General features: G+C 50.2%; 1 protein-coding gene across 2 annotated transcripts in view; it reads right to left on the bottom strand.

Moving 5' to 3' along the window:
• The window catches only part of PAX5 (paired box 5), a 189,329-nt gene extending 162,812 nt beyond the window's left edge, over positions 1-26,517 (bottom strand). Inside the window, exons 1-3 of one of the 2 annotated variants that reach the window (XM_046023841.1) lie at positions 26,295-26,517; positions 12,684-12,849; positions 6,575-6,772 (exon numbers count right to left, since the gene is read on the bottom strand). In XM_046023841.1, coding sequence (XP_045879797.1) covers positions 6,575-6,772; positions 12,684-12,849; positions 26,295-26,340 — 410 coding nt within the window. In that variant the 5' untranslated portion in view covers positions 26,341-26,517. Of the gene's footprint in view, positions 1-6,574; positions 6,773-12,683; positions 12,850-18,741; positions 18,826-26,294 lie in introns of those variants that run through there. The other variant, XM_046023842.1, reaches the window with a different exon arrangement.
• Positions 26,518-26,852: the final 335 nt, after the last annotated feature.

Below are 26,852 nucleotides of genomic sequence, written 5' to 3'. Positions count from 1 at the left end.
TCAAACAGCTTATTTTAACTCAGCAAACACGGAACATATTCACAAGGACCTGGGAGTGAGGTAGTCTTTTGGATCCAACTGGAATTAAGCTAGAATCTGATCCAATTTTTAGTATTTTTGTGTATGTCACCTTCTTTGTGCATACATGCGTGTTTGTGTACAGAGACAGAGTTCGATGTGAGTATATGGATACACCAGATGTAAACGTAGTTTATCTATGCTATGGTTTATATATGTACAAAAATATGGTGACATATTTCAAACCTATTTCCCATTACTTCCAGTCCTAACTAGAAAAAGTCCTAACTTTTCAAAGAATTGTCTGGCCATTAAATTTAAGCAAAGAAAATTTTATTTTCCTTATTTTCCTTTCAAAGTATATTTATAAATCATTTGGTAAGACATTATCAACTGTTATAAATCATTGAGAGGCAGTTGTAGCTATTGATTAAATACACAGGCTCTGCAGGATGCCTGGGTGGCTCAGTCAGTTAAGTGGTGGTTAAGTGACTGCCTTTGCTCAGGTCATGATCCCATGATCCTGGGATCAAGCCTAAACTTCGGGCTTCCTGCTCAGCAGCTTCCTGCTGCTCCCCCTGCCTGTGCTCTCCTGCTCTCTCTCTCTGTCAAATAAATAAATAAAATCTTTCAAAAAAATAAAAAATTATATAAATACATACATACATACACACACACACACACACAGGCTTCAGAATCAGACTACTAGTGTTTGGATCCCAGTTTTCCAACTTGCCAGCTGCATGTCCTTGAATAAATTACTTAAACTCTTTGTGTCTCAGTTTCTTCACCTGCAAAGTGGAACTAAGAATCATTCCCACCTCATTGGGTTACTATGAGAATTTAACTAATTAATTATTTAGAAGAGCGGCTACTACACAGTAAATTCTCTATAAATGTCAGCTATTATTTTCAGTAGTATCTTCATAACAAAGACTAGTTCAACCTTAAAAGGTCCTATTTTCCATAAATGCCTTAAAAACACATGGGATCCCCCTGGGAGTTAGGGAGGAGCACGCTGCCATCCCTACACCCTATTTTAAGGCTATATTGGGGTCGTCTTCTATTGGCAAGACCAGAGTATAGGGAACCCTCCAAAGCTGTCCCCAAGGATAGAGATTTTGTCCATCTGCTTGCAGCAGCTGCCAAAAAAAAAGGAACAAAGAGCATTATCTTCCACTGTGAAGAAATGGCAGTGGGAATAATAAGACTAATTGATTCATAGCAATTCTTTAAAAATTAAAAATTAACAAAAAAATTTTTTTTAAGATTTTATTTACTTATTTGAGAGAGAGAGATCACAAGTAGGCAGAGAGTCAGGCAGAGAGAGGGGGAAGCAGGCTCCCCGCCCGAGCAGAGAAGCCCGATGCGGGGCTCGATCCCAGGACCCTGAGATCACGACCCGAGCCGAAGGCAGAGGCCTAACCCACTGAGTCACCTAGGCACCCCAAAAATTAACAAAAAAATTTTTTTAATTAACAAGAGATCATCAAGAGTCATCACAATAAGAGTCACACTCTGGACTTTTTCTAAACCACAGACAGTCTGGCTAACCGGCACGTAACACTAAAAGGTCTATCCTCTACTTTGCTGTGCATGAGCACGACCCTGGGTGCCATGTGAACATCTTAGATGGTCCAACGTTAGAGAGTTTGGCAATCAGCCAGTTCCTCCAAACTGGGAAACCAAAGCCCAGAGTTCTCAAGTGACTTGCCCAGGGTCACACAGCCAGTCAGACTTTCAGCCAGACTTCCAGGCCCCATGCCTGAGCACTTTTCTTTGGACAACAAAGAAAGAGAAAAAGAGGAAGTGGTCCCTCTGCTAAATATTTCCTATAGGAGACTAAAGCCTATGTGGATTCCAAATCCATTTAGAAGATGAAGGACTAATGTTCCAGGGACTTTGGGTATTACAGGCACTTTTAAGGATCTATTTCAACATCACCCTCACTTCTTTGAAAGGCAGGTCTCTCAGACACATCCCCCATTCCCCCCATACACAATTACACTGAAAGAGAAAATCAGAAAATCATGCACCTTTAAAAAGGAAACAGGAAGACAGCGCTACGGAGATTCCACATCCACGGCACTAATGAAAGCAACACTGGACAGTAAGAATCCTGGGCCATCAGTTGTGCTAAGAACCCACAACAAAGGGTCCAACTGGGCCATGCTGGGAGCGGCCCCACAGGAGACACCAGGAGAAGAAAGAGGGAATGGGTAAACAACCTCAGAAGCCTTGCTGCCCAAGTTCAGAGGAAGAGCAGAGTTCACAGACTAGCTCCCCCAGGCCACATCCGTCCCTGAACAAGCTTTGTTTAGCTGCACGATTATTTGTTTTTATTTGAATTTGTTGCCAATATTTGCAAGATGGGGAGCGCCTGGGTGGCTCAGTCGTTAAGCGTCTGCCTTCGGCTCAGGTCATGATCCCAGGGTCCTGGGATCGAGCCCCACATTGGGCTCCCTGCTCCATGGGGAGCCTGCTTTTCCCTCTCCCACTCCCTCTGCTGTGTTCCCTCTCTCACTGTATCTCTGTCAACTAGATAAATAAAATCTTTAAAAAAAAATATTTGCGGGGCGCCTGGGTAGCTCAGTGGGTTAAAGCCTCTGCCTTCGGCTCAGGTCATGATCCCAGAGTCCTGGGATCTAGCCCCGCATCCGCATCGGGCTCTCTGCTCTGCAGGGAGCCTGCTTCCTCCTCTCCCTCTGCCTGCCTCCTCCTCTCCCTCTGCCTGCCTCTCTGCCTAGTTGTGATTTCTCTCTGTCAAATAAATAAAATATTTAAAAAAATAATATTTGCAAGGTGGGAGCTTTTACATAAATACGTGGATCTGTAGCTTCCCTTGAAAAATCCGAACACCTAGCCATGCTGACCCCACGTTCTCACATGACTACAACCAACTGTTGGTTAAATTGGTTAAAAAGAACTGTCTAAAGAGAGACAACAAGAGAGAACTGTCCTTCTGGTTGGGAACGCCATGCACAGTGCCCACCGTTTGGCCACTGATTTAGAGCCACAAACAGAAGGCCGGCTCCATTCCACCTGTCTCTGCCAGCTCTCCGACAGTCACCTCCAACGGACACTCGGGCTGGAATCTAAAGATCCTTGGGGCAGCATCCCAGCACTAACTTGTCCTTAGGAAGCGACATAAATGTGATGTCTCGTGTCCCAGGAAATCACCCACACACTCAGCACAACAGGTGCTGTGGCACTGAATGTCAGTCATGGGTTCCCGGGCTGGTCTCCCAGGAGACAGCAGGAAGGCATACGCTTGTGGGGGAGGACAGTGGAGATGACACTACGGCCACCAGAACAGCTACCAATCCAGCCACTGCTCCCTCGTTAGCTGTTAAAATAGGGGAATCGTGAGAAGTTGCCCCCAACAGAGGCAGGGGCTGGGAGAGGAAATCTGTGGACATTTGCAAGATGGTTCTTTCCAACACAGCTTAGCAGCTTTGCCTTCATATGGAGAATAAAACTGCGGTGGTGGGATGGCTGGAGCTTCCTGGGCTGGAGTGGGGAGGGCGGGCAGGAACAGCGTCCCACAACTCTTCTATCCGCATCGCTGGGCTGGTTGGCTAAAGACCACAAAGAACTCTGGGTAAAGAATGGAGTAAGGAGCCAGAGTGAGCTCCCAGAGAAGAGCCCCCAGAGGGGTACACAGGAGAGGGCTTCGGGTCCCCAAGGGAGCTGCAGACAGGCAGCAAAGTGCACAGAGACCGAGTGGGAATGACTGTTTTACAACCCCTCAGATCCTCAGTCCTGTCCCTGGCAGAGTCCTACAGGGCAGTGCCATGAGACAGGCCCTCCTGGGTTCGACTCCCAGATCTACCTCAAAATCATCACTCCTGGGGCACCTGGGTGGCTCAGTGGGTTAAAGCCTCTGCCTTCGGCTCAGGTCATGATCCCAGGGTCCTGGGATCGAGCCCCGCATCGGGCACTCTGCTCAGCAGGGAACCTGCTTCCATCTCTCTCTCCTTGCCTCTCTGCCTACTTGTGATCTGTCTGTCAAATAAATAAATAAGAATCTTTTTTTTTTTTAATTTTATTTATTTGACAGAGAGTAATCACAACTAGGCAGGGAGGCAGGCAGAGAGAGAGGAGGAAGCAGGCTCCCTGCAGAGCAGAGAGCCTGATGCGGGGCTCGATCCCAGGACCCTGAGATCATGACTTGAGCCGAAGGCAGCGGCTTTAACCCACTGAGCCACCCAGGTGCCCCAATAAATAAAAATCTTTTTAGAAATTTTTCAAAAATCATCGCTCTTCTGCACCCCCCTTCTGGGCCTCAGTTTCTTTATCTGCCGCAGAACCGAGGTAAGCCTCGAGGGCTGTCGGAGACCACAGGTGTGAAAACACCTCAGAGGCACCACCACCACTTCGGGCACCCAGGAGGCCCCTGAGGCCAGCCACGGCCCCAGCCACGAGCAACCAGCAGGCAACTTTAAAGAGTGGAAGGAGTCTGGCAAACCCTGGGCCTGCCTTCCTGGCAGCATTCGGCCGACGCTGAGGACCACGTGGCCCTTCAGTTCTGCGGTGCTGTCTGTCTGTCCCAGCTCCAGCCTCTCCCTATCACCTCACAGCCACCCTGCTTCACTGGTTCCGTCACTGCCTGGCCACCACAGGCATTAGAGTTTGGGACTCTCATGTGCAACCTAAAGTTCTCTTTCAAACCACCAATTACAGTCACACCCTACACTGGGAACTCCGTGGGCCCCCAAAGCCTGACCATGGGTTTGACAGAAGTTTCTCTGCAGAGCAGGCTTCTGCTGCTACACTGCTTCTAGGCATCATACGCCTCACTCTACATTAGGGCTTTTGGAGACGTGGGGGAAAAGTCACATTGCTTTGCGTGGCGGAAATCCTACAATAAAGCCAGAAGCAGAGGACTCACAAAGCACACGGAGTCCCTCATAGTCCAGAAAAACAACAGGAGTATCCCCCCTCCAAACCCACCACAATCTTTGCTATCTCCTCAGCTAGTCTGGGCTGGTCAGACTTCTACTACGCACCAGAATCCCACCCTAGTCAAGAAGGCCTTCTAGAGACTAAGAGACAATGTGCCCGATTTCCCTCTCTCTTCTCCGCACTTTGATGTCAGAGTCAAAGTAAAGATTTGCTGAGAGAAAGAAAACAGGCTAATGGTAATAAAATGGCAGGACTCAAAACATCAACACGTGGGGCGCCTGGGTGGCTCAGTTGGTTAAGCCTCTGCCTTCGGCTCAGGTCGTGATGCCAGGATCCTGGGACCAAGTCCCGCACTGGGCTCCCTGCTCAGCAGGGAGCTGCTTCTCCCTTTCCCTCTGCCTGTTGCTCCCCATGCTCGTGCTCTCTCTTTCTCCTTCTTTGTGTCAAATAAATAAAATCTTTTAAAAGGGCATTAAAAATTTGCTTTAAAAAAATAAACCAACCCAGCAACACAGACACTCACACAGTGATTCTACGCATTTGAATCATCCCAGAAGGAACACCCAGCAGGCCCAAAAGAGATCTCTGAGACATTGTAGTCTAACCACCTCTTTCTGCCAGGCGTGAGGGGTCTCTTATGCCCACACAGGCTCTGCACTGACAAAGGTCAGGTGTGACTTTGGAGAAATGGGAACTGGTCAAGTTTTCACCCTGCTGGCTTCTCTTTTCTTTGTGGAGTTTAGACAACGGTCATTTCAGTTTATCTCATAATTTCATCCTTGACCTCTGTGGGTTTAGATAGAGCTGAGACTGCACCGTCTACAATAGAACACTTTCTTTCAGGACTTCTTAAAGCTTTGAGAGTTCCGTCAGATACCTCCTAGGTCAGACTACAGAGAAGATGGTGTCTCTGTGGCTCCTGGGAGGATCCCAGGCCTAGTACTCATGGCATTTCTCCGGTTCTTTCTCTCCGTGGGTGAGATTGAGCAGAACTGGGTAAAGGGCAGCCCCCCAACTCCAAAGCACCTTAGTGTCCTGGATGTCACTCTTGGAGATCACAGACCCACATCAGAACCTCCAAGGTCTGGGGCTCTCAGAGACAGGAAGAGCTTTGTCAGGGTCACACTTGGAGCTTCAGACAGAGCTTGGACCAGGAACTGAATCCCCCAACCTCAAGTCGAGGCTCTGTTTTCCACACTCAGTGGCTCAACCTCTGCCCAAAATGAAGGCAGGGATTTTCTTCCTGGAAAGCTCTGATATAGGCTAGTGCTAAGACTTTGAGCATGGGCTTACAAGTAAAGTGACATTTGTGGGGCCTGATCAGGACAATTCCCTGCTAAGTGTTCCACAAACAGAGGCGGGTGGGAAAGGGAGTGATAAAAAGCACTCTGGGCTCAGAAGAATCTCAAGCAGATTGGGTACTGACATGGCCTTCCCTCCCTGGGCCTAGAACTCCTGCCCACTTTGGAAAGACACGAAAGGTGATAAAGAGGTCTACAGAGGCCCACGAGCCCCCATCCTCCTGTCTGATAACCCCCTAAGGGGCCTTGATGAATGGAGAGACCAGATCCCTAGGAAAGGTACCCACAGAACCTCCAGGATGCCCCACTCCACCCAGATCCCTAGCCCCCCACCGGCACCAGCCCCTCACCTGTTGATGGAACTGACGCTGGGCACCGTGTCATTGTCACACACCCGTTCCGCCAGCAGCCGGTCCCTGATCTCCCAGGCAAACATGGTGGGATTTTGGCGTTTATACTCAGCGATTTTTTCCACCACTTTGGGTGTGGCGACCTTTGGTTTGGATCCTCCAATTACTCCAGGCTTGATGCTCCCCGTCTCATAATACCTAGGACCCAAGGAGAAAGGAGCTTAGCCATGAGGAACCAGCAAAATGATGTTTGCAACAAAATAGCTACTCTGTCCAGGAAGCGTCTGGCTCTGTGCTGTGCAGTTTACCAGCCACTAGCCATACAGAGCTTTTAAACTTTGAAATATGACTCATTTGAATTGAGGTGTGCTATAAGTGTAAAATACACACCAGACCGTCAAAACTTAGTAGAAAAAAAAAGAACAGGAGCGCCTGGGTGGCTCAGTGGGTTGAGCCTCTGCCTTCAGCTCAGGTCATGATCTCAGGGTCCTGGGATCGAGCCCCGCATCAGGCTCTCTGCTCAGCAGAGAAACTGCCTCCCCCCCTCCCCCAGCCTTCCTCTCTGCCTACTTGTGATCTCTCTCTCTCTGTGTCAAATAAATAAATAAAATCTTTAAAAAAAAAAAAGAACATAAAATACCTCATTAATAGTTTTTATATTGGTCATATGCTGAAGTGATCACATTGTTCATATACTGGGCTAAGGAAACTATATAAAATTAATTGTACCTGTTTATCTTTCCCTTTTTTAATATACTAACAGAAAATTTTAAATTTCAAGCATGGCTCGCATTCTGTTTCTGTTGGACAGGGCTAGTCCAGATGCCATGCATTAATTAGTTAATTAACTCCATCACATTTATCTACCATTTTACAATTTACAGAAAACTTTCAAGTCAGCTTTCCTATTTGATCTCCACAACAGTTCTCTTTTTTTTTTTTTTTCCCAAAGATTTTATTTATTTGTCAGAGAGATAGAGAGCATACAAGCAGGCAGAGTGGCAGGCAGAGGCAGAGAGAGAAGCAGGCTCCCTGCCGAGCAAAGAGCCTGGATGCAGGACTCAATCCCAGGATCCTGGGATCATGACCTAAGCCAAAGGCAACGGCTTAACCAACTGAGCCACCCAGGCATCCCTGATCCCCACAACAGTTCTAAAGCACATAAATATTTTGAACAAATGAATGAAGAAGAATAAATGGTTCCCCATTGATAGGTATAAAACAGAAATCCATAGAGGTTAAATGGTTTGTCCAGGACCATGCAAGACCCACTGGCCAAACCAGGACGGAAGCCCAGCCTCCTGAGCTAAAATTTCCCCAGGAAGTTGGCCTGTGCCTTTAACTGACCAGCACTCATATCCCCTAGCAGATTCCATCTGCATTCTGCGAAACTGTCCCCTAAAATGTAACTTCTTTTTATTTTTTATTTTTTGTCCTAAGAGTAAAATGATAACCCTGGCGTCAAATTAAAAGGAGGGCTGGATTCCAGAATTAACTGGAAATATGTGTTATATAGAAGTCAAAACCCAAGCAATCAAAAAAAAAGCCAACCACAAGTCACTACAGCTTCTTCCAGGGACCTCCCCTGAGGTAAATCGCTGTTTCTAAGGACATTTCCATGCTATCAGCTCTTCCTCGTTAACACAAATAGGATGTCAGGGTTTTACAGTAAAACCGAGACCGGGGAGAAGAGTGCCGTGAAAGATCATTTCAGGGGAAAAAAAATTACTTGATTCCTTTTCTGAATCTGAGCCTTTACTGGATGTTTCTCAACATTTACAGAGGAATTCTTGACTTCTCTTGCAAAGAAGATTATCTTGCAGTTGAGAATATTTTTAGCCAAGAAGACATTTTAGAAATGTCTGGTAATTTTTATTTTTTATATTTATTTATTTAGTAAACCCTGCATCCAACGTGAAGCCAGGGCTCGTAACCCCGAGATCAAGAGTTACACACTCCACCGACAGAGCTAGCCGGGTGCCCCCATGACTCAACCTACCAAGAGTTTATGACAGGTAAGGGGAAGAGGTGATTCTCTTATGGGACGGATGGGAAGTGTTACCCAAGAGCAAGGACTAGTTACATTTAAAGAGATGCTGAAGGGGAGCCTGGGTGGCTCAGTTGTTAAGCATCTGCCTTCACCTCAGGTGGTGATCTGGGATCCTAGGCTCCCTGCTCAGCGGGAAGCCTGCTTCTCCCTCTCCCATTCCCTCTGCTTGTGTTCCCTCTCTCCCTGTGTCTCTCCCTGTCAGATAAATAAATAAAATCTTGAAAATAAATAAATAAAGAGATGCTAAAATTCTCAGCCTGGGTAAATCTAGTTAGGGCCAAGTTAATAGATATTTTAGAAACAGATGAAATAATTTTGGGAACAGTGATACGGAAATGGAAATTCTGTTTTTCATTGAGAAGAGTGAGTCATGTACAAATATGGACCATAGGGGAAAACTCGACCTATCCTCCCTCTTTCTGTAATTTCTGAAAAATTGTAACTAGTCGCAAACAGGCTTTAAGAACTATCCAAGAAAATGCTATTTTGCCAGCAGTTTAGAAAGGCACCCCCAATCAAGGCACACAGCCATCTCTGCGGCTTCCAAGTTTCCGTCTATCTTTACAATAAAGAGTCATTTCTTACTATCAACAGAGTAACTCCTTACCTAGGCACAGTGCTCTAAAGGTTACAGAGCCCTTCCTCAAATCTTCCCCATCCTCCCATCAATCCTAAGAGGCCAGCAGGGTTTTATGGAAGGGGAAACAGAGGATTAGAAGAGTGAGCCCCTTGTCCAACTTCTGGAAATCAATGCCAGTCCCAGCTCTCAGATGTGACTCTGAAGCCAGTCTTCTTCCCACTAGAGCACACTTCTGCTCTGACTGTGAAGTGAAAACAATAATGATGATCCCTCGCACCTGCAGAAAGCTTTCCCCTTTACCATGCAGTTCGCATGCAGCTTTGCCCTCACTCACCGGCCACAGACACTGTCTTGGGGCAGAGCCCACAAGGCAACCCGGGCCTGAGTACTCACAACATACTAGGGGAAGGAGCCGGGTGCTCCCGCAGCTGCTGAGAGCGCGGCGGAGGGAGCTGCCCCTCCCCCAGCCCCTGTCTGGCCTGTCTCCGTCTGGCTGGCGGGGGGTGGGGGGGTGCGGGGGTGGAGGGGGGTGGGGTGGTGGTCGCACCCAGGGCTCTTGGACCATCTCACCTGAGCACCACCACCCACGGCAGACCGCGGTCTTAACGCGATACCCCTCTGTCTGCCTTTTGCCTGACCCCTCGGCCAGGCCCTTAGAAGGCCACCCTGACACCCCAGGGGAAACCCCTCTGTAAAGTGAGGACACTGTGTAAAGTGGCAACTGTGTAAATTGAGGACTCCCACGATGAACTGCTCTTCCCTATCAGCGTAACCTCCACGCAGCCTTTTGGCTTACGCCACCGACAGACGGCAGCCGCCAACAAGAGGCACGCTAGTTTGGGAGTAAAGAGGTGGGCGGGTTCGCCCGGACTCTACGAATCTGTGTGACCTTGGCCAAATCGCTTAGCCTCTCTGGGCCTCTGTTGCCCCATTTGTATAATAAGGGGAGGATGTCTGCCCAGCCTGCCTCAGAGGAGAAACGCAGAAACGCAGAATGAGTAAGAGAAAGCTTTGCAAAACATAAAGAGCACGTGTCGCGGATTAAAATCCTCTGCGTGTTTATTACTGTGTAACATACCACCCAGTTCCAAATGGTCTGAACCTCCCAGCCAGGCTCCAGTGAAAGAAGACAAGAGCCAGGCTTTCTGGGTGGATTTAAATGGGCCTCACATGCCACCAGGCTGTGCCTCTCGAGCCCCTCCTGAGCCTCGAGCTCTGTGGACTGAATGCCCACACTCCTGGCAAACCGCCACCTTCCCAAGATGACGGGGCCTCTGCCCCAGGGTCTCTGACTGCCTTGTCATACAGCCTCTGAAAACCACGGCCACCACACACAACACACTCTCTATAATCTGTCACTCCAAGTGCGCCCATCAAATTCTTCGGTGACCAAAAAAAAAGTCAGTGGATGGAACAGCCCCAGTTCAGAAATTCCCAGTCACACTGTTTTAGGGCTGAACTTGTTTCTTAAAAGGCAGTTCTAATTAGAGTGACATTTTGTCCACTGTGGTTCTTAGTTATGAAAATAATGAGCTATGAAATTCCAATTTATTGTTGACAACTTAAACGGCCAGGCACCGGAGCGGCGCATAACTTCCGAGTGCCACTCTACCTAGTGACAAATCTATTCTGGGCCTCCGGAGGCTGCCGGCTGGGCCGGGGAGGGTCCTTGTCCCCTTCAGTCTCCAGGGGAGGTCTGGAGGACTCCCGGGCACCAGAACATGACGACCCAGCATCTAGACGTCCCCTCTGAGAAGGGCTTGGCGTCTCACCCTGAGAAGATTTCAAACAGCAAGCAAGATGTCGGCTCAGCAACGATGTCTCAGCAAAAACAAAGAAAGGGCCTTCTTTTTGCTCTCTCTCCCTCTGTGCAATGAAGAGCCTTCCCAAGAAGATAGCTAAGACCCACTTGGCTCTCAAAGTCTGACACTGAGATAGTCTAAAATATTTCTTTCCTCTCTCTCTCTCTTACTCTCCTTCTGTCTTGTCTTCATTGCTCTATTCTATTCTCTGTTTTAAAATCAATCATTCTCTTCTCATTTCCCTCTCCTCAATTTTTCTTCTTTTATTTTCACACTCATCCTCCTGCCTACAACCACCATCTAACAAGAGCACCAGGCTGATGTCCAGCCTTCCTCCTTGAACTCCGGCTAGGGCTCATTTGCTCCTGAGTGCTAAACAGGAGTGGAGCCCAGAGCCTCCTCCCTGGTTGCGAGATGACCTGGGGTGGACAGGGAATAAGGAACAAACGCAAGGATCAAAGTCCCCAAAGGGGATCCCAGACCCCTGGCCTTGAAACTTCTTCCCTTGGCCTCCAGCAAGGCTCCCCAAGGTTAGAAACTGCTTTTCCTTCCATCTAAGAGAATTTCTTAAATTCCAGCAGATGAAAGGAAGACAGCACACAGAAAACCACAATGTCACTGATATACTTCAAAATATTTATTTTCTATTCAGGCACCTGTCCTCAAATCATAATGCAAGCTACAGGACCAAGGTTGCTTTCTGACCCTGGGAGGAAAATCCTGAGAGAACATTGAACAGCTGGATCTGAGAATATTCCGGCTGCCAGGGCAGACCTCCAGCAACTTCACATGCCCAGAAAAAAAGCTGCAGCTTTGGCTTTGGGGTGTGCTGAGATGCCGATGGTCTAAGGGTCCTTGAGGCCTCCTCCCAGTCCCAGAGGACTGACTGGCTGGGTGAACTAGGGTCAGTCACCTGCTCGCTGTAGATTTGTTTCCTCCTCTTAAAACATGCTTCCCCGGATCACACTGAGGCTCTCCCAAGAAAATAAACAGGCATGCTCAAAAGCTGGGCTATCTAGCCCTCTGGGAGAATTGGCATTGTTGGTATTTTGCTGGCAGCAAATCGACAGGTCAAGTGGCAACTTGGAAATGTCAGCTTTAAGACTTAGTGTGTGTTTGGTGGGGTTTTTTTCCCCGCTCTAATATACACTTAGGATGCATGTCACTATGAAGGAAACAAAATGTATAGGAGGAAAATACTACAGCCCAACGTAAGGAGGTTGATGATACCTCAACACTGAAAATGACAGCTGACTTTCAGAAATGGAATGCACTTTTTGAAAATGTTCAAATAAAACAATTGATAATGCAATTTTATAACTTGTGGATTTTCCACCCAGCCCTGCTCAGGCCCCGGGCTCACCGAAGATGTGCAAGGGAAATTCCCAAGAACCTCTTCTTCATGGGTCCTTTGGAATAATTCACCAGGCTTTCAGAAAACATGTCATTCTTTCTGATTGAGTCACCCCATTCCACGAGGCACTCGAAATGGGGGTTTCCCGGGGCTCCTTTGACTTGAATGGCCTTGAAAGGGCTTTGCAAACTCTAAAGTATTAGGCATGTTAGTGAAGTGCTACCATGATTTTCAATACGACGTGGGCACATTGGACAGCTGCTGGGTCATGTTTTAGGTCGTTATTGAAAAAATTAAGGGAAGCCTGCAGCTTCTGCCCTTACCTGCCGAGAATTTTGCTGACACAACCATGGCTGACTCGAAGCTGCCTTGAGATGTCACAGGGCCTGACACCTTGATGAGCGAGTTCCACTATCCTTTGGCGGACTACATCCGGGAGTGGACGTCCATTCACAAAAACCCCCCCAAGCTGATTCACTCCTCCATGTCCTGAAACAGATCAGAAACAAAAGGGGAGGGAAAGAGTGATTAGAACCAGTCACATAGTAGTACCAGAAGCGCTGTTAACAAACACTCAGAGCCTCTCTGATCAGAAATGGCCGCAGGCTGCCTGTCTTGAGCCTGGAGTCTGATTGTGCAGGCTTCACGAGCACCTTGTTTTTTAAAATTAACCTTTGCCTTTGTCCATCTTCAGCCAGTCAGTCGGGCTATTGATAACAAACATCCCCATACTATGTTTCCTTTAGTTGTTAGTATCACCTTGTAATTTTTTGTGAACAATGGAGTATGTAAAAGACCCCAATCTACACTAGAAACATAACTTACTACATGCACGATGCTAAGATCTAAGGAAGATCCTGGGGAGAAAATATGTTTTAAAATCCATCAACTGTAAAGAGATTTTTAAAAACGAAACTCTTTTCCTTTTAACAAATATCTAAAAAAGTGAATAGGACCACTCCAATAAACTAGATCTCACAGGGAAAAAAAAAATTTTTTTTTAAATCAGCAAACTGATTCAAGGGCTAAGGACTTAAAAATTTTGTTTAATGTCTACAGAGTACTGAAACAAAATCCAACCACTGCCTTGATCACAAACAAACAAACAAACAAAAAACCTTTTCTTTAAAAAGATGGGACTCATCCCTCAATAAAGGGGAAAAATAAACAAAAAACGGGAGTCTAACACGCAGACTTCACCACTGTACCCTCCCAGAGCACACAAAAGAAATGGGTCAGAGGATCACATTCCACTCTACCTCACCAGGATTTGTTATACAAGAGTTTCCCTGGAAATTCTGAAGTGTTTTTGCAATTGACAAGCAGCTTCAAGTTGATTTGGGGGGGGGGGGGTAAAGGAGATGGAGAAAGCTTCCGAGTCCCAGGTTTTATAAGTGCTCTGAGAATGGATTTTAAGCCAAAGGAGTCTGGGAAAGTATCTTCTCCACCCAATAAGCTCCCTTCTCTTATATCAAAGTCCATCTGGAGGGAAACAGGGATCCAAGTAAATGAAGAGCAGAACCAGTAAACACAGAGTGACCCAGTATAGCAACATCATTGACCTTGTAGCTGTTAATCAGCCACTAACTGACATTGCTGAGGACAGTCAAAAGCCAAAATCCAAGTCCAAGCATTTATTTACCAATGCTGCTGGTAGCTCAGGGGCCACCGATGGGGAAAGCTCCATCTAAACTGGGACTTGCCTGGGATTAGACTATACCAGGGAAGCTAGGCAACTCAGACATCTCTCTCTCATTCGCGCGCACGCACATGCGCATGCACACGCGCACACACACACTCCAATTCTAAAACATAAAATAGCCTCCTCATCTTAGCTATGCCCCCTCAACACTCAATATCTATCTAGGTTTATGAACATCTGAAGAAAAGGGGGGGGAACACCCATAATATAACCTATTTCCTCAAAACTGCCAAAGCAATTCACTGACGTTTTCCAAGAGGTTCCTAACTGAATATTTCCTAGAATTTCCGAGCTCAGGCTGATTTCAGGGAAAAACACAATTTTATAGGTAACGACGGTACTTAATTCCAATTCTTAGCTGAATTTCTTGATGTTTAAAATGAGCTTTAATTGGCTTTGATCGTTCTAAAACGCCCCAGACATAAGGAAAAGGAAAACCATCCCAAACAGGATTTCGCAGTTAGAAACAAAACTGCATAGTTCACCTAAAACAGAAAGATGACAGCCACCCCTGGTGAAGGGCCTTAGAAAGTCTTTGTTCTGGGGTTGGGAGCACCTGATAAAAAAGGATTGTACAGATCTTCAGAGAACAGGCTGGATTGAAGAAAGTAAATTCAGAATTTGCACAGCTCGTCTGAGGACAGAAAGGAAGCTAAAAGCGTCCAGCATACTTTTGAGATAACCTATTAGTCCAGGCCTTGAGACCCATTTGCAATTGCTTGTTCCCTTATGCCCCTGGCAATTTGAACTTTCTGCCCAAAACGCAATGGCAACCTTCAGAGGACTTAAATTCCAAGGGCAGTCCTCCAGGACATTTGTGAGCTTTTGGGAACTTTTGCATCATGGAAAAAAATCCCAAAGGTTGGACACTCTAGGTGACAGCAGGTCCCAAACCCTCTACTTTTGACCACAAAGACAAGGCTACCTATGTTCTTCCAGAGTCTGATCCATATAAGCACAAAGCTCACACCAGACTCAGGATGACCTGGGAACGCCCTATCTCCCTCAACTTCCCAGAAAGGCTCCCAAACTCACTTGGATAGGTCTGCTCTGCCTCAGTCACAGTCCTAGCCCATAAAGCATTTCAAGGGTGGTGGGGAGGTAATTTACCTGGTCTGAGAAGGCAATATCTCCCACTTACCCCGAGATTGGAAAGAAGTAAAACCTGAAGCCTGAGAGAGGGAGGCAGGATGGGGAAAAAAAGAGGAAAAGCGAGAGGAAGGATGCGAAGCGTGGAAACTAAATGAAACAGACAGCAAGGAAGACAGAGAGCGAGGAAGGGAAGTCTCAGGTTAGAAAGACAGAGGAGGAGAGAAAGGAATGGGTCAGCTAGTACCGGCAAAGAAAAGAAAGGAGAGTGTGGTATACGGAGGGAGGCAAGAAGACCAGAAGAGAAAATGGAGGAAGCCCAGTAAAGGGGCATCTAGAAGACAGAGGACTTCTGTGGAGAAGAATCTTTGTTTTCTGGGACCCCTGCTCCAACCCTGCAGCTCCTCAGAGAACCCAAGTCCCAGCCTCTACTTCCTATGGACTCCTGCTGCGTGAGGTTTCATCCCCTGAGGGGTGCATGTTCCCAGCTACACTTCTCAGGGACAAGTAGAATTTTCAGAGAGCCTGACACAGAGACAGTTCCAAACAAATCAAGGCAAAGACCAGGAAACAGACACACAGATACAAGGGAAACATGGGTCCGCCCCCACAGGACAAGCCACGCAGGGGTTGGAGGAGGATTGGGGGGAAAGGCTTGAAGATACACCCAAGGCCTTTGTGGCTCTGGTTTCTGAGGGCTGGCCTGCATGGAAGTTCCTTAGGCCCTGACAAGGATGTACTACCCACCAGGGGTCCTATCCAAACCCCAAAGACCAGGGCTAGGTAAAGGGTTGTGGGAAGAGGGTCTCTGCTAACTCAGCAGGAAGACCCAACACCAAAACAGCACAGGGTTATTGAAATTCCTCCTTGTGACATTGGAGAGGATAAAAGAAGGGACACACAGACATGCAAACAAGGACACAGGGAAAGAGGAGGGAAGAAATCTCCTTGAAGGGCTCTGTCACAGAGAGACAGTCGGGTCTTTGGGGCAGATCTAGTTAAACCAGAGAAAATGCCTTGCACATGTGTATACTCACTTCAACAGTCCACTGCCCTCTCTCTGGAATCTTGAGTCCCACCCTCTCCCCTTCTATGAATCCTAGGAGACCCAGAACCAGCTCCAGCTTTTCCCAGGCAAACTCCCTGTCCGCCTTTTTGTCTCTCTGACTGACGGCAATATCATACTCTGTACAATGGGTTTAGCTGAGGTTCAGAGGACACTCAGGTAGAAGGCTGGCCATAAAAGTGCTTTAGAACTGGAAAAATACCTGGGGAAAGGAAACATCTAGGCAGGGGTGGTGGAAGGCCATTGTGCAGATGAAAATGATGAATCTAGAGTAGGGAGTAAGGGCAAGAGAACACAAAAGCCAGTTTCCCCGGCAGTCCCTTCCCCTCCCCCAATACCACCTCCCCACAGAAGCTGTCTTGCTTCAAATGGGGTGCCCCCCCCCGGGAAGTACGGGGGGGGGGGGACTGACCAGGGCCAGGCAGGAAGACAAGGAAGTGGGACTTGGTCTGAGCCCCTACTACACCAGCAACCTCTCAGGATCTACTTGTACACCTCCACAATCACCAACAAACTGGGGCCCAGGGTGGGCCTACATTGTACAAGCAAACAGCTTTAGGCATCAGACCAAGGGTACTTCCACAGAAGCCAGCTCTGAAAGCTAGCCTGGTTGGGGCCCAGCCCCCACCATGCTGCCAAGAAGATTGAAAACAGGAGGAGGGAGCACTTCTCGAGGAACAGGCAGATGAAGGCCGGGACAAGGAGGGACAGAGGCAGGCATTTTCAGTTGGCTAACGGGCATCTGGAAGGAACCACTTTCTCCACCCTTATGCATTGCCAGGACACCACCGGTTCTGATGCTATCTCCCCAAGCATCCAGCAACCCCTGGGGCTCTGGTGTCTAAGCAGGAGGAAGTGAGGGTCTGTGGATTCTGAATGGTGAGGAGAGACGTGCAGGGGTCAGCCCACACCATTTGTTCCCCATTCGCTCCTTGGCTGAGCTAAAGACTTACACCCCTCTCAGAGTATTGACCCCAACTCGTTTGTTTTCTCGCTTGCTCTGCGAGAACAGATCCTCTCCGGAGCACGCACGGCTCAAGTCTGCCCAGGCAACAGCTGCTGGGGGGAGAAGGGGGCGCTGGGGTCACCATGGACTGGAAACCGTTTTGGCACAGGCCCCAAATGGTGAGGAATCGTTTGGGGTAGGACGGGTGAAAGCGGCTTCACAAATCTCCCCACTGCTTTGGTGGATTACCTTGCATTCGGAAAATTGACACAAAGAGAAACTGACCTGCCCACAACCAGCCTGGGAGGCTTAGATCAGCATTTCCCTGCTTACCAGGACACTCCACCCTCCGGGGCAGAAACCGACATTTTCGCCAGGGAAGCTTGCCTTCTCTCCAGCCGGGTCTATGCTGCCTTTGTTAAATAGGGGACTCATGGCTGGGTGAGCAGGATCCTGGACTGTCTTAGAGGAACCTGGCTTGGGGTAAACTCCCAGTCTGGGAGCAACTCCCTGACCTGCCGCCCACGGGGACCAGATCTGGGCACCCCACTGGATGCCGCCAAAGCCTGGCGCCTTGCTCTGGCCCAGCTCTGCAGCCCGCAGAAGGGAAACACGATTCGTTCCACTTGGAATTTCCTTGAAATCTCCGAATCTAATCCGGCGTTAACTCACCGTGAGAGGAGTGCTCATCTCACAGGAGGCTGTGCTAAAGGGTGAACTGACAGATCCCCGCAGGTCAGGCAGCCTGGATCGCCTCCCCTGTGCCTAGGATGACCCTTCCCGTCTCCTACACACGCCCGTGGCTTTCAGAAAGGGGGAGGAGTGGACGCCTTTAGTCAGTTATGACTAACTGACTTCTTGATTTTTTTAAAGGGGAGAAGCCATCATGTGGCAAGTGTCCTGAAGAGAAGGACTTGATCGTGTTTTTAAGGGTCTCTCCATATGAACTGGCAGCTTCTAAGCCCAGCTGAGGGGCTGCCACTTCCTTGATTTTTCAAATCCCACTACCCAATTCCAGGACACCTTTAGAGCTCTGAACTTTGTGTCCTTGCTTACCTCTCAGCCTCTTCGTTCACACATATAAGCACACAGGCACTGCTTGGGGCCCCAATTTCCCTCCAAGCATCAGTCCTCATCAGCTCCAAGGCTGAAAAGGCGCTACCGCGGATGGGGTGTGGGACGCCGTCTTAGAGGTAAGACTGACCTCTCCCTACAACTTCCTGCCCTCCAACTAGACAGTCCCGGAGCCCTCTTCAGGTCCGAGCTACGATTCTCCCAACATGCTGAAATGTTGCTGCCGGAGCCAGCCTCGCCCCCGCCCCCACTCCCCAAGAGGCTGCAGCTCGAAGTCTACACTACCCGTTGCTGGAGGCGGGATTCCCGGTGCCAGGTGCTCTGGCCCGTGGAACCAGGCGCGTTGTTCCACACGCCCTTACTGAGAGCACTGCACTTTGCCAACTTCACTGTGTTGCTACAGAAGTCCTGAGTCCTTCGGGCCCTGGCATCTGCCCCGCGGTCCGGCACACCCAACCCCGTCCCGGCCGGAGAGTGAGAGAAGCGAGCTTGCCGCCTACTTACTATGCATGGATGCAAACGGGTCGTGCTTACAGTGTATTTCCATCGGGGCGCTCCAGACTGCAGGCCGGCCGACGCCGCCGCCTCCCGGCGCCAAGGGGCTGCCCAGCGCGGCTAGGGAGCCACGCCGCCAGGCCGGGTACTGTGCGATCTGAGCTCAGAAAACGCTGCTGGAGCTCCGGGGCCTCTCTCAGAGCTGCTCCGCTGGAGATCGCCGAGAGCTGCGCCTAGAGGCGGGAAACGGCGCTAGTGCAGTCCGGCTGGGAGTGGGGCGCCCAACTCCTGGTGGCTTCCCTCCTGGGCCGTCTCAGGCAGCGGCTGCGGAGCCGGGCCAGAGTAGATGCGGCCAAGGAACCGGCAGCTTTGGGGGCATATCGTAGGGGCCCGTCTCCGGGACGGCAAGGAGCCCCCGGCCTCCGGTAGGAGCGGCTTTGAGGAGGCCTGCGGGACACACGGCCCTTGGTTTCACTCAAGGGACAGCGAGGCCCGCGAGCTGCCAGGCTGGTTCCACGGCCTCACTGCCTCTGGAGTCTCTCTCCACCCCTCGGTCTCCACCGGATTCCTTCTCTGCTTCTCTGAGTCTCTGGGGCTTGGAGTTGCAGCCCCAGCCTCGCTCCACTCGGCTCTCCGACGTCTCAGATGAAGTTGCAAAGAACTTCCTCTCTGGCGGCGCTGAGGCCCCGGCGGGTTCGGAGACGCTTCCGTCACTGACGTTGGGGCCGTGACTCCTGAGTCCCCAGGAGCTTATAGCTCTCACACCCCCGGACCCTCTGCTTTAAAGTTCCCCCGGCTCCCGATGCACCCCCATCGCTGGGACTAGGATTGGGGACAACAGCGACAGTGTCCTCCACGCCTGAGTATCTGCCTCACGCCCACCAACTCTTCGAGCCCCCCTGCCCTCTCTCAGGGGTCTGGCTCCAACGTTTTTCAGTTGCCTCTTCCGGGACGGCCGCCACGCCTGCCCCAGCGTGTAGCGAGGGACGGAGATAGCAAAAGGTCCCCTCCACCAAGGCCGCCGGGACTGCCGGTGCTGAGATGGAGCCGCTGTCGGCTTTGACTGCCCGCGCTGCCGCCGCCGCCGCCACCACCGTCGTCGCCACCGCCGGCGCTAGCCCTCCGCCTGCTCGGCGCGCACAGTGCGCCACCGCGCCGCCCCGGAGCCGCTTTCAGGACCCGCTGCGTGTGGACAGCGCCGCCCGGGGCTCTGCCTCCCTCCGGGCGGGGGCGGGGCGGGGGCTAACCTGCCAATCACGCTTCATCAAGCCAATCAGAGCTGTGGCAGCCGGTCCTGGCCCGAGACACCGCCCCATTGGTTGAGCAACCGGCGGGCTCCGCCTGATTAGCGGATACCTGGGCAATAGGAGAGAATGGGGGGCGGGGCCCAGGCGGCGGCGCCACGTTCATTGACAAACGCGCGGGGCGAAGGCCTGGTGGAGCGTGGGTGGGGGGAGGGGTAAGGGGATCCACACAGGGCCTGGAGAGTCCCGCCGCAGACGCCGCGGGAGCCGGACCTTCCTGCCTCAGCGTTGGGCCCCTGGGACACGCTGAGGGACTGGGGACAGCCGAAGTGGGAATGAGGAGATGAAGGGTACGGGGCCGAGGTGGAGGGGGGATTGTCTCCTGAAAACACACACGCATGTTGGAGGAAGAATAGGAGCGCTGTAGAGATCCGGTTTTCAATCTGAGCACCACCAGATTCGCGATAGACTCATGGTGTGCGCACATCTACCCCTTCTGAGCTCAGTTTTCTCATCTGTAAAATGGGTAGAGTTGGTTTACCTAGTCTTTAATGGCGGCTCCTTCCAGAGGAAACATTTCACAATTTTATCAACCACCTACTAAGCCGCTGCTGTCGCCTTCTTGTCCACCCTTCTCCCTCAATCTTACCCTCCCCCACCCCAGGGAACTACAATTCTGAGCTAAAAGAAAGGCAGAAACTTTGAGGGGAAAAAAATCTCACACTTCTTTAAAATTAGTAATCAGGGTGCTCCTGGGTGAGGAAATTAATTGAGGCTTTGGACCAGCTGTCTAACCACTAAGCCATGAGTCTCTCTTTCCAGTCTCAGACCAGGAGCTGTCAGTCGCCTTGGGGCTAGTGGTGTGCAACTGAAGGCTTCCGTTTCCAGGGGGTAATTCTGCATCTGGCGCAAAGCTTCTTGGGAATTAAATGAAGCCAGTCATGTTAGTCCAGTGCCAATGAGGGTCCCTTAAGCTGGCAGGTAGGCAGGTGAGTTCTATCTGCAAGGGCTGCGCCAAGCCAGGCATGCTACCAGGCTGCTGTAGAGAAAACTCCATCTTTCCTCTTCCAGGAAGTTCTTGTTGTTTTGAAGACAAAAATGGGTGGATGCCTAGCAGACTTTCCTGGTCCAGAAGGGCAGAGTTTTGTTTCAGAGTCTCAGTTTCTCGGGGTGTGAGGCCCTGGGACCATAATCAAAGGAATAGACTTTGAAAAGGAAGCCCGTGACAGCCATTCTATACCCAGGAGGTACTGGCAAAGACACTGAGGACTACTGCCCCATGGCTCATGGCAGTTGTCCCAAGACCCACCATTTCTAATTCACAATTAATAATTCTTTAATATAAGTCCACAAAAGGGTGGGGGTGCGGCTCTGAGATGGTTGCTCCAGACTTGAGCTTATAAAGAAGACACGGCACTGGTTAACCCTGAGAGGGCTCTGGGTTCATTCTCTGCCTCAGTCTCCCTTCTCTCTACCTCTGCCCCATTTCTTACATCCCTACATTGGGGTAGGCCCTCAGTCTCACTTTCTGTTACTGTCCCAAACCCAGCTGCCCCTGACCGGTAGATAAGTTTCCGGTGCTGACACCGTCCCCACCCCTTCCAGGGCACAGCTGTGTTAAACGGCTCCAGGAGGGCCTCTGGGGGCCCAGAAGGCTGCAGTGTGCACTGGGGTGGAGTGGCTGCGTTCTCTCTCCTTTGTCTGGAACCCGACAGGTCCCAATCCTCAGGCCCCCATACTCCCTCCCCCAAACCCTCACCGCACCTCTGTCTCAAGCAGGAAGAACATAAAAGCAGAGAGGAACCCGGATGAGTTAGGTTCCCACATTCTCTCCACCCCACGACGCACCGGTGGATAAAAAGTAACTAGAATTTGATGTGGCAGCTCAGAGACTGGGGGGGACACCCTAAGGGCCGCAGCTAGACACCTCCACCTCCAGCCCCACTCATTGACTTCAGGCCTAGAAACTCAAATTCTAAAGTCTTAGAGCAGAAAAGGGCCCTGAGGCAATGCTTTCCCCATTTTACAGATGCATATCCTGAGGCCAAGGACGGTCCTGTCCAAGGTCACATAGAAAATCTAAAGTAGAGAAAAGGCTGTGGGCTGGGAAACTCTTTCTCAGAAGAGCCTCTACAGAGCCACACTTGGAATGGCTGGGAGTTTGGGGTAGAGCGAGGGGGTGCTGGCTGCCAAAGAGTCCAGTTAGGTAGGATATACCAGCACAAACCAGTTTTCCTCCTGATACCTGGGCAGCTGGGACCGAATCAGAGTACTGCCAGGGTGGGATGGAACCACAGATATTAACCGAGCAGGAGTAGCTTGGATTCCCATTTCAAACAGAGGGTGTGCGGCTTAAGGCGGCGTTGGGCTGCCTGCCCATTGGAGCGACAGGTGCCCAGGACAGAGGGAATTTTCCACCAGGTAGGGGTTCTTCACCGCCTCCAGCCTCCAAGCGGGCTGTCTTCCGGGAAATTCTAACGCCGAGAGGCGCCCCCAGAACTGATATCCTGGCCATCTACCCCAGTCTTACAAGCCACCAAACAGCGGCCCCCAGAAGTACGACTAGTGTGAGATCACACAGCGATTCCCTGACGGAGCGGGGCTTCCGCATCGCAGTCCTGCCTCCGATGGCTCACGGCTCTGAGTGAGACTAGCGAGGAGAAAAGCGAACAGAGACAGACTAGACTAGCAGGGAGCTGGTCTTAACACCCCGGCGCTGAACCCGGTCGGGCCTCGCTGTGTGCAACAGTCACGGGGTTACCCTCCCCCAACCGCACAACTTTGGGCACACAACCCCTGTGTTAAGTGCTGGAGGTAGACACTGGGAAAGGAAACCATCCGGGAAGAAACTCAGTTTATAGAAGACCAATTGCCTTTGAAAGCTCTGCTATTGAAAGAAAGCCCATTGAGAATTAACTGAGAAGCCAAAATACCTCCAGAGGAACCTCCACCTTGATCTGCAATGAGCAACCTGCTCTCACTCAGAGCGCACTCCATTCTTGCCTCCCCTTTCTCTCCACCAAGTCGGCCCCTCCGGATGTGTCTAGGGGTTGGGGCTGCTCCAGGGCTCTAGGGGCCTGAAATCGACTCCTCCAGCCCCTATCCCTGCTCTTGCCTGGCGGAGGGTGGTGGGGGAGGGAAGAGGGAAGCAAGGCCTCCAGGGCTCAGATTAGGTGCTCAGTTTGGGAGAATCAGAGACATTGCTGCCAAAACAGTCCTAACTTGGTAGGTCCTCTCTTTGTAACCCTCATTTTATTTTTTTTTTCAAGGTTTGGTTTTGTTTTGTAATCTCTACACCCAACATGGGGCTCCAGCTCACAACCCCAAGATCAAGAGTCTCGTGCTCTTCCAACTGAGCCAGCCAGGTGCCCACTCTCTGACTCTCATTTTAAAAGGACCAAAGAGAGAGAGAGAGGAACTGACCCAGGTTACATAGATAGTTGGGCAGAGTTGATTCCTGTGTAATTCCTGCACCTGGATCAGGATCTTTCTGTAGGCTTCGTTTAAGTAGGTGGAAACATAGAAGAATTTAACCAAATTTTTCAAGAACCATGTAAGCTGCCTTTGTGGGGTTTGTTATCACTAGCAGTGCACCCTGCAGGCCAGGGGCTCTGGCGCTCTCTTTCTTTCTCCCAAAGACTTTCCACTACCTGCCCTTCTTCTAGGGCTCTGCTTCCCCATATGTCTAATGGGGAGAACACTGAGATGAGTCCTCCCAAAGTTCTCAAAGATGAAGATCCATGGTTAGGGAGGATTGTTATTCCAACACACTCATTTCAGAGCTGCAGGACTGGATGCCAATGCCCAGACCCTGTTCAAAATCTCCTGGCCTTCCTGGCCTTGGATTTCTTGAGACAGCTTGGCCAATAGTCCTTTTTCTCCAAGGGAGCTCTTGGGAGATGGGGCTCTACCTCCTCTCTCAGCAAGAATGAGGGGGTCTAAGGGCAGAGAAGTAACCTTTTGGTCCTACTCCCTCCGTACCCCTTGCTGTATATCAGACAAGTCCCTGTCCCTCTCTCTGGGTATCAGGGTTTTTTTTTCTTTTTGGTACCACAATGAAGAGGCTACAGGAGGATCCTTAAGTGGCTCTGTGTTTAAGGCTGACCTTACCCAATCTTGGGCTTAGAGCCAAAATGATAAATATACTCCTTCCCCATTGTACAGATGGGGAAACTGAGGTCATGAGAGGGAATGGAAAACAGTTCTGAAGGAAGGAAAAGGAGGTCAAGTGGCTCAAAAAAGGCCTCCAAATTGCGAGATGGGAGAAACCCACATAAAACCCCTAAAACCAGACATGGATGCCCCCGCCCGGGTAGTTTCTCAGCTCTCTCCTCTTCCCCACTGCTGGGGCCCAGGCAGGTGCAGACAGGCAGAAGTGCAATGTCACCTGGGAGCTCTGCCCTTTCCAGGGCAGGTGGCCCTTACCCAAGCCCAAAGGAGAAGAGGGGGCGTGGCTCTCCAGATTTTTAAACTCAGGCCAGACTAGGAACCCACGCCAGCCCCACCCAGGTCCGCCTTACTGAGGAATGAAATGCTTTATTGATTAAACGATTATTCAGGCGATTGAACTAATCAAAGAGCCCATCGACCGCCCTGAATTACATTCTTGGTAGACAGCTCTCCGAAGGGAAAGGCAGACACCAACCTCGCAGGCACTCCCGGAGATCCTCATGCGCCTCTGACCCATTCCTAGCATACACAGAACACCTAGTCCTGGATCTGATGATGGCATCTCTGGAAGTCCTACCTACCAAGGGAGCCAAGGGGGGAGAGGAGATGAGGATGGAGCAGAGGGAGTTTCCAGATTCCCTTTCTCCCACATTCACCCTGGGGAATCTTCTTTAATTCCCCACCTCTTAGATTTCTGTCCTCACTTGTTACAATTCTGGAAATGTATCTATACCCAGAGTTGTCCTGGGTTTGGAGTATAAGCCCACCCCTCTCTCTCTCTGCTTTTTGACCTGTATTTAAGGCTGGGGTAGAAATAAGGCCTCAAAGATCCAAGGGATAAGGGAAGTAGAATAATTCTTGCCAGCAGGGCCAGGAGTGTGTTTGGGTGGGGGTTAGTGTACTTGGCCTAATGCGTAAAAGGGACTCCTATACCCATCTTTAATCTCAGGACAGACTGAGGCCTCCTACTGCCTACCACCTCCTCTTAGATATAAACACACTCTGCTAACCACTACCTGGGCCTATGGGTGGCACACCGGGCCCTGTGCCAGGAAGGCCCATGTGCATACAGGGACCAGAGTTGAATGCCCAGGCTAGGCATACATGTCCACCCACTTGTGCTCTCCTCCATTGGAACAGCACCCACAACATAAAACCCGAGCACAAAATACGCACACACACCCCATTGTCAAAGGCTTGTCAAGATGAAAGCAAAGGCAGATTGGAGGTCCCTAGAAATGTCACAACTAGCCTGTGGGTTGCCTGCCCCCCCCATGCCAAGGTTGTGCCTGCCACAGGGGATGGTTTTATACAAACGGTAGGCTCAGCAGTGCCCACAGAGTGAAGCAGCGCACACCACACACCGAGGGACTACACACCCTGAAATTACACCTCCTCTCCTGTTTCTCCCAACAGAATGTGACTTGAGCCTGACTATTCACAGGTTTAGCACAGCAGACCCCCCACAGCCCTAGATCCATCTCTGTGCCTCGAAGCAGGCACTTTTGTGTACGCTGACATGGACACAGTGAACAGCTGCTGATATCCAAAAATGGAGGGGTCTGTGGGACCCCCTCATTCTCACTTCCAAAAGTACTTGGGATATGACAGGCTGACACAGACCCTTAAAGGAGTATACTCAAACACTTATCCAAATTACATACCCATACATACATACATACTCATAGACACACATTTTGGATACTCAGAATACAGTACCCAGAAACACCAACGCATAAACATGAACTAACACACTCATGAATATAAGGATACATATACACACAGGCACATAAATTCTTAGGCACACACATTGTGAAAATACATATACAGGGACATACAAACTCAGGGTCACTCATGCACATTCTGAGCCCCTATGTAAACACACAGACCAAAACGAACTTCCAGACCCCCAGATAGTCACTCACAGAAACATTCAGATACAGAGAAAACACAAACTCACAGACACTTGGGCTCATGCAGAAGTGTGTAAACAAATTGGTGAAAAGACATACAAACGCACGGCAGACACACGCAGTCAATCCCTGAGAAAAATGTCGCTCATTCCCTCCCCCAGGGCGGACGTGCGTGGGGACCAGAGCTGGCTGGGTCCTGGAATTAGCACGCCTGGAGCCCGAATCGCGGTCCTACCTGTCCTGCCGGTCCGAGGAGTCGGGTAATTTTTCTCTAAATCCATTTTGATTTTTTCAGAACTTGAAGTTAACAGGGGAAAAAAGTTTCCACTTTTTTTGTTTCTTTTTTCTTTTCTTTTCTTTTTTCCTTTTCCTTTTCTTTCTTTTTTTCTTTTTCTTTCTTTTTTTTTTTTTTTTTTTTTTTTTTTGGTGCCAGGGACCGCTCACAGGTCGGAATAATTCAAGCCTTCCGCTCCCCCGCCGAGCTGGGGTAGCTGATCACTGAGCTGAAACTAAACGTTTTAGGTGGAAAAAAAGCGTCCGAAGGCACCGTGAAATGATTAAGGAACTAAAGAGCTTCTCGCCATGTGAGATCATGTCCTGTTCTCGCCAACATCACAAGATGTCCCCAGACACACCGCGCCCCCAGCGTGCCGCCCCGCACTGCGGGCCGGAGCAGGGAAAGGGTGTCCTCGCAGTGCGACCGGGCCTGTCCAGCTGGCCAGACGGGGCGGGCCGGGCCGGGCCTGGCCGGAGCAGTGCGGGAGGCCGGGAGAGCAGCAGTGCCGCTGCCGCG

The sequence above is a fragment of the Meles meles genome, chromosome 11 (assembly GCF_922984935.1).
Source record: "Meles meles chromosome 11, mMelMel3.1 paternal haplotype, whole genome shotgun sequence".
Lineage (NCBI taxonomy): Eukaryota > Metazoa > Chordata > Mammalia > Carnivora > Mustelidae > Meles > Meles meles.
This window is presented reverse-complemented; position numbering and strand designations above follow the sequence as displayed.